This window comes from Mus pahari, chromosome 23 (genome assembly GCF_900095145.1).
Source record: "Mus pahari chromosome 23, PAHARI_EIJ_v1.1, whole genome shotgun sequence".
Classification (NCBI taxonomy): domain Eukaryota; kingdom Metazoa; phylum Chordata; class Mammalia; order Rodentia; family Muridae; genus Mus; species Mus pahari.
This window is the reverse complement of record NC_034612.1, coordinates 11680937-11688674: the sequence shown is the minus strand read 5'-3', so window position 1 is coordinate 11688674 and position 7738 is coordinate 11680937. Positions and strand designations below refer to the sequence as shown.

The following is a 7738-nucleotide window of genomic DNA, read 5'->3' as shown; positions in this document are numbered from 1 at the left end:
CCATCTCTCCAGGCCCTGCAAATGTAATTTTAAAGCAAAAAAAAAGTGTTTAAAGTGTGAAGTGTAGGGGATGGTGGTACACACCTGAAATCCCACGTGTGCTTGTGAGCTAGTCTAGTCTATTTTTTTTTTTTTTTTTTTTTTTTAGGAGGTGGGAGCCTGCCATGGTGTCTGAGGCAGAGGCAAGAAGATGCATGCTTCAAGGAGTTCCAGGCAAGCCGGGCAATGGTGGCCCATGACTCTAATCCCAGCACTCAGGTGTATCTCTTAGAAACCAGCCTAGAATACAAAGTGAGCTCCAGGACAGCCAAGGCTATTACACAGAGAAAACTTGTCTCAACATCAACAACTAAAAATCCAAAACTAGCCAAGGCTTGACAGGGCACCTCAGGAGGCAGAGACAGGTAGATCTCTCTGAGTTAGGAGACCAGCCTGGACTACACAGTGACTTCCAGGATTGTCACAACTGTGTAAGAGACCCTGTCTGAAAAAGAATACAAAAACAAAAACAAAAGCTACAGTAAGTCACACCTGAGAGCTGACTCCTTCCTTAAGAGTGCTTACCTATCTCCCAGAAGACGCAGGTTCAGTTTACAGAGCCTACATGGCAGCTCACAACTGCCTCCCCATCTCCAATTCTAGGGGATTCAGTGCCCTTGTCTGGTTTTCCTCAGGGATCCTGCACGCATGTGGTACACAACCACACAAGCTCACACATACACACATAAATTTTAAAAAGTAAATTTAAAATCGTCTAAGCCTATAAGCCAGGAGAGACAGACACAAGCCTTTAAGCCCAAGGCTACAAATAAGAGTTTTGTCTCAAAACAAAGAAAGCAAACAAAATTGTGAGCAGCCTGGTCTACAAAGTAGACACTGCCCTGGAACCACTAAACCCAATAAAGAGGAAAGGAAGGCCGGGGATGAAGTAACCTATGATGCCCCCAGTGCACTCACTAACTAGGAGCCGAGGATGTAGCTACATCGGTACAACATGTGCCTAGCATGCAGACAAGCCCTGAATGACCACCCCAGCACTGCATAAACTAGGCAGGTGCACTCTTACAATCCCAACAGTTGGAGGGGGTTGGGCAGGCACACCAAAGATTCAAGGACAAGAACAATCGGATACAAAAGATCTGAACTCAAAAAATAAAGGCATGGTTGTGGACAGGTGGCTCAGCAGTTAAGAGCACTGGCTGCTCTTGCAGAGGACCTGAGCTCAGTTCCCAGCACCCACACAGTGGCCCAGTGACCACCGTAACTACAGCTCTAGGGCATCTGGCCTCCTCTTCTGACCTCCACAGGCACCAGCCAGACAAGAGGTATGCATAAACAAATTAAACTTGTTTTTCCAAGACAGGGTTTCTCTGTGTAGCCCTGGCTCCCCCAGTGTTAGCATCAAAGGTGTACACAACCTCTGATCAGTACATGTGTAGCCCAGGCTGGCCTGTAACTCATGATCCTCCTGCCTCAACCTCCTTCAGTTAATCCTATCACCATGCTTCACCACAAGCTAACTTTTTTTTTTTCAAAAGTGATCATAAACTAACAGCTAATAGCACAAATAAAAAGGGATTAACAATTTTTTTTTGAATTTTTTTTTTTATTTATTATGTGTAAGTACACTGTCTTCAGACACTCCAGAAGAGGATGTCAGATCTTGAGATGGTTGTGAGCCACCATGTGGTTGCTGGGATTTGAACTCAAGACCTTTGGGAGAGGCAGGCGGTGCTCTTAACCACTGAGCCATCTCACCAGCCCCCGGGATTAACAATTTTTTAACAGCCTGAAAGTTTTAGAACAGTTCCTTCAGAAACCATGGATCTACACTGGTATTATACACTACAGACCCCAAAACATCTTCACACACACAGTCTCAGTACAAGCTCAAGTAAAGCTCAAATACAAGGGCTGAAGAGGTTAAGAGCCCTTGTTGTCTTGTAAGTCTCCTCCCTATATAGACCAGGCTGGCCCCGGTCTCTCAGGCTGGGATGAAGGGCACGTGGCACCAAGCCAGGCATTTGCTGCTCTCGCAGGGAAACCTAGCACCTACATGGTGACCTCACAACTATCCCTAACTCCATCCCAGGGGATCCAGAGCCCGCTGCTGGACTCTGAGGGCATCAGGCAAGCGTGAAGACACTTACAAAACACGCATACACATAAAAAACAATCTTGGAAAACTTCAAAGAGACACATAATCAAGAGGGACAGGATGAACGGCTCAGGGTTAGGAAGGCTGGCTGCTCTTGCAGAGGACCAGGGATTCCAGCACCTGCATGCTGTTCACAGCAGTCTGTCACTCCAGTTCTAGGAAATAAAGGGCCCTCTTCTGGTCTCTGTGGACCCTGGGCATGCATGCAGTGTACTTACCATACAAACGGGCAGAGTACTTATACATACAAAAATAAGTCTTTAAAAGTAGAAATGGCCAGGAAACATTTACGTGAAAGCACATGCCTGTGAGTGACGCTGATGTTGAATGCAGCATTCCCCAAGAGCATCCGACAAGTACATGGAGCCCACCCCCCACCCCACCCCCGGATAGCTGCCTTCTTGGCTCCAGAACTCACTGAGTCTTCTGAGAAACAGCATGGCACAGCTTGTGAGAGCCATAAAACCTTAGAGTCCTTGACCTAGTGAAACCACTCCTGGGCACTTTCTCTAGGGAAAAATTCAGATGAAGCAAAAAGCTCCATACCACCTCCACAAAACCAGGAACATGAAGACCAAAGTCCCAGCCCGCAGGGAGAAACTTAACTTAGCAAGTACACTACTGTTTAAAAAGAATCACCAGATTAAAGGGGAAGCCTCAATCCCACATGAGCACAGCCTCACAAAAGGTCAAAGTTAAGAGTAAGAAGTAGATTCCGGTGCAATTGTGTAAGATTCTTAAAAAAATGATCACACAGTTCTTTTCTAAGAAAGTTGGCTTCTGAGTGTTGACAAGAAAAAACTCTTCTCAAAATCACAAAATTCTGTTCACACAAAAATCTAGTCAGATCCAGACAAAGCCCTGGGTTAGGGTTCCAGGTTGAAGGCAGGGCCCAGAAGTGAAAGAGTGCTTAAGTGAGCTTTTAGGCTGGGAAGAACAGTTTGCTATCTCAAGCATGATGCTTTCTTTTTTTTAAGTCTATTTACTTTGGAGGAGGGGAACATGCCCTGGCAGGTGTGTGGAGGTCAGAGGACAGCTTGCAGCAGGCGTCAGTTGCTTCCTGCTATGGTGGGGGTGGTTGATGGTATGGGAATCCCGGTTGATTGCCCTGACCCCCTGAAGCACCACACAAACCCCAATACTACAGCTTCTTTCCTCAGTTGTGCAGCCCGTCCTATGTTAAATGACACACACACACACACACACCACAAAAACAAAACTCTACAAGTTATAATGGATTTACTACTAACCCACAGGGCAGTAATGAGAGAACAGCATTAACCAAGGCTCTGAACAGAACAAACTCACACATTCTGAATATCAGTATTGGATGAAAACTGTTAAAAAGAAACCTAGGCTTCAAGTAAAAGAACTTGAAGCAAGGAAGACTCTAAATGCCTTTCACTTTTGCAGCACCTCAAGAGCAGAAAAAGATTGCTGGCACTCACACCCTGCTCACCTTCCTGTGGAGTCAACTCAGCTACCATCTAATGTTTAAGCCTAAAGAGAGCTGCCGAACCTTAGGAACTTTAGCTTTAATTTGTATCTGAGTCAAAGTGACATACACGTCACTTTCTGATAACTTTCTGATAAAAGCATGAAAAAGCAAAGAAAAATAGGATGCATCCTTAAAGTTACATTTAAGTATCTTTTTGTTTTTTCACTAAAAGTCAAGGACTGAAAATAAACTCAACTTACAAAACCCTAACTGCACAGAGATGGGGAAATAAAATGATGGTTTAATTTGAACGAGGCAGGCTAAGCATGGTTTGAAATGCCTCATGTTAGGGAAAACTAGGAATGTGGGGGAATAAAGTAAAAAACATACTGTTCCCAGAAGAATTCCTTAAAACCCTGCTCTGATTCACACCATGGTTAACTTCTGCTGTAGAGGAACACTCTGGAAATGGACAGCAGGACAATGCGGCTAAGAAGAAAACTGTACAAGAAAAATCCCCTTGCCCACCTCCTAAGTCCTGGATGTCTATTTAAGGAGGAGGCTGCTCCAGGCCCTGCCAGCCAGGCCTAGGCCAGAGGGAGGCACAGTAGTGCCTGTAACACAGGGGCACAGGGGAAATGGACTTGCATGCCCTTGGTAAGCTCTGGCGGCGGCGTTTCCCAAGTTAAGGACACCGGCCACAATGGAATGGAGTCTATTGGCATCTGCCTCTCCGTTTTAACACTAAGCATTTTCTTAGTTCGTGAAATACGAACTGACAAGCACCCCCACCACTCCCCACCCCCGCGCGTACACACCCTCCAGAGTCCAGCCCAGTCACACAGGACAGCAGCACCCCAGCCTACCAACGAGATCGGGCCCAGGGAAGGGGAGAGGGGGACGAGGGCACATGCCAACACTCGGGCGTTGTTGCCTTCGGGACCCGCACCAACTCCTCTGTTGCGGCTCCTCACCCCCAAAAATTGCAGGGACTGGGCCGAGGATGGGAGGGGGTGGGAGGAAAAATGCGGTGCGTGCCCGGAGCCCGCCGCCAACCCACCATGCGAGTCCGGCCCTCGCCCACCTCTATTCAAAGGCGCCTTCTGCTCCGCGGACGAGGAACAGCAATGCGGATCGGCCACCACCCGCGCGCAGGGGACCTTGCGGGGAAGGAGGGAGGCGGGCCTGGAGGGAGCCGGGCACTCCCACCCCTTCCCCAGCTGGGGGTTGGGGGGAGCGAGGACGGCCCGCTGCGGGAACCCCGCCGCCCCAGATCTAAAGGGGGGATGGGTGCGCTAGGCCGGTGCACTAGGCCGCTGGCCACCCACCTCGCCTGCATCGCCCACCTTCCCAGGGTCTGCGGGGCGGGGGGATAGATACGCAGGACACCCGGCTTGACCCTTCCTGGGGCGGCTGGGCCTCAATCTCCCCTCCTCCCTCCCGACTCCCCACCCGGCAAAGAGGCTCATTTCAGGAGAGGATCCCCCCCCTGCGACCCGCACCCTGGCTCGGCCGCCCTTCCATCCCGGACGGGGGGGGGGACGCAGCAAGGGGGTGGGGCGGGGATACCAATGGCCCCTGGCACACCCGGGAGGGGCAGGGGGCCGCCCGGGCCGTCCATCTTGGCCGTCTGGGGGGAGGGGACGCGATGGTGCGGGAGGCTGGACCCGGCCCGAGAAGCCCGAAGAAATCTGCCGGCGCCTCCCGCCCCTCCGCGGGCCCCCCGGCCCATCGCGACGCCGGCCGGTCACGGGGCGCGAGGCGGGGGAGGGGACGAGCGGCGCGGGATCGGCCCGGCGCGGCGCGGAGCGGAGGGGGCTGGGGGAGCCGACACCCACCTGCCCAGGACGGGACGCCCGCCGCCCGCGGCCACCGAGGGAGACGCCACCGGCGCGGCCGGGGCCGGCACCGCGGAAGCCGAGGTCGCCGCGGCCGAGGCCGGCGCGGCGCCGGGCGACGAGAGCAGGCCGCCGCCGGGCTTGCGGCCACTGGCGGACGCGGGCGGCTGCGGCTGCGGCTTCAGCGACATGGTGAGCGGCCCATACACCGGCTCGCACGCCGGGCGGGGACAGCCGGGAGCCGGGCGCGCCGAGGAGGAGACGGCGGAGCGCGGCGGGGACGCGCGGACGCCGAGCGGGCAGGCGCGGGCCGGCGCGGCCGCGGGGGCCAGAGGCAGCAGGACGACGACGAAGGGGCGGGGAGGCCCGCAGACACCGAGCAGCCGCCGGGAGCCGGGCTGGGACGCGCCGTGGCCGTTGCTACCAAAACAGTCTGAGGCGCAGGGCGGCGAGCGCGGCCCGCGGGGAGGGGCGCCGGGGCCGCGCGGGGGAGGGCCGGCGGAGGGATACGCCACCGCGCCGCCCCGCCCGCCGCGCCGCGCCGACCGCGGGAGCGAGCGCCGCGCGGCCCAGCCCGCCGGGCGGCACGGCTCGGGGCCCCTCGCCGCCGCGGGCCGCTGGGCGGCGGCGGCGGTGGACGGACGCATGGGAGCCGGGGCTGGCGGACGCGGACGGGGGNGGACGCGGGCCCTGGGAGGGCGCGGAGATGCGAAACGGAGCCGGGGCGGGGGAGGATGGGGGGGGACTCTTTGCCGGAAGTCGGAAGGGTCAGGCGGAAGTCGAACGTGAGACGGCCCGGGGGGCCGATCGGGGACACGTGAGGAGCGGGGCGCAGCGCTGAGGCCGCGGTCGCTCTCCCCCGGGGTCGGGCTAGGGCCGTGGATGCGGGGGGGAGTGGGGGGTGCGAGGGGATCCGCCCTCGCCGAGGCGGGTCTGAGCTTCGGGATCTGCTTCGGGGACGGGCGCCGCGAGCTGCTCCGGTGTCCTCGACCCCCTTCGAGGACCTTGGTTGTCTTCCACCCCACCCCCACCCCACCAGATCGTCACTTAGAGGATGGCCCGCGGGCGCCTTCGGGGCGGGGACCTGCAGTCGGGGACCTGGCACACAGTAGGCCCCCAGGTGCCACTGCGTGCCGGCTTGTCCTGCCAGCGTAGGGAAGCTTGCCACCCCTGAAGCCACCCGCCAGCTGCTTCACTTTGCCCCACTTTATTCACCCCGGCGAATAGTTGGGTCTCTGACCTTCATTTGAACCCAATTTTTTTTTTCCCCTTGCTCGCTCGGACTTCTTAGTTCCTCCTTCAGGCGACCCGAAGGGAAATGGACGTGATTGGTAGAACTGGGGGGTAATGGGGTCTCCCTCGGTGGAGACTCAACAGACCTTCCCAAGAATGTCAACTTTAGACCTTGACCCCTTTTAAAAACTTTTACTTTAACTCGGGAAGGCCACCAAACACTAGTCCTTTTTTTTTTTTTAAGGTGTTGTAATTAAATTGGAAGCAAATAGTTAACTTTTTTTCAAATGCGGTTAGGTTTGGTTTTTTTTTTGTTGTTGTTTTCTTTTTCTTTCTTTTCTAAGTGAAATCGCTTATGGAGATGATGGGCCGGAGGACAGAGAAATCCTCCTCAACCTACTAAAAATAAAATCATTCCAGTGAATTAAAGGGAAATGGAGGCAGTACTAGACAGTCCAGGTCATCTTCACCTCTATGAGGGAATTCTAGGCCAGGCTAAGCTACAAGAGACCCAGTCTCAAGAAGGGGTAATTCAGTGAGGAGTGACCCCTGGTTATGGCACATGCCTTTAATCCCAGCACTGGACAGACAACTGGATCTCGGAGTTCCAGACTTGCTTGGTCTACATAGATTTTTTAAAGTAGCAGCTAGCAGATCTCTCAGAAGGTAAAGGCCTAGGCTGCCCAAGCTCGTCACCTAACTATCCCTGTAGCTGGCGTGTGGAAGAAGAAAACTTGACTGCTTGGAATTGTCCCCAGCCCTCCACTCGTGGATTGTGCCACACATACATAAGCAATAAGTATGACCTTGTCGGTGGTGGTTTTTGTTCTTGTTTGGTTTTTCTGACACAGGGTTTCGCTGTGTAACAGCCCTGGCTGTCCTGGAACTCACATAGATCCACCTGCCTGCTGGGATCAAAGACCTGCTTCACCATGACTTTTTATATGACTTTTTTTTTTTTTTTTTTTTTTTTTTTTTTTTTTTTTTTTTTTGGTTTTTCGAGACAGGGTTTCTCTGTATAGCCCTGGCTGTCCTGGAACTCACTTTGTAGACCAGGCTGGCCTGGAACTC

The 7738-nt window shown here is 54.0% G+C and overlaps 1 protein-coding gene across 1 annotated transcript in view; it reads right to left on the bottom strand.

Moving 5' to 3' along the window:
- The window catches only part of Atxn2 (ataxin 2), a 97878-nt gene extending 91797 nt beyond the window's left edge, over positions 1-6081 (bottom strand). The window contains exon 1 of the mRNA XM_029533865.1: positions 5435-6081. Coding sequence (XP_029389725.1) covers positions 5435-6081 — 647 coding nt within the window. The remainder of the gene's footprint in view (positions 1-5434) is intronic.
- Positions 6082-7738: the final 1657 nt, after the last annotated feature.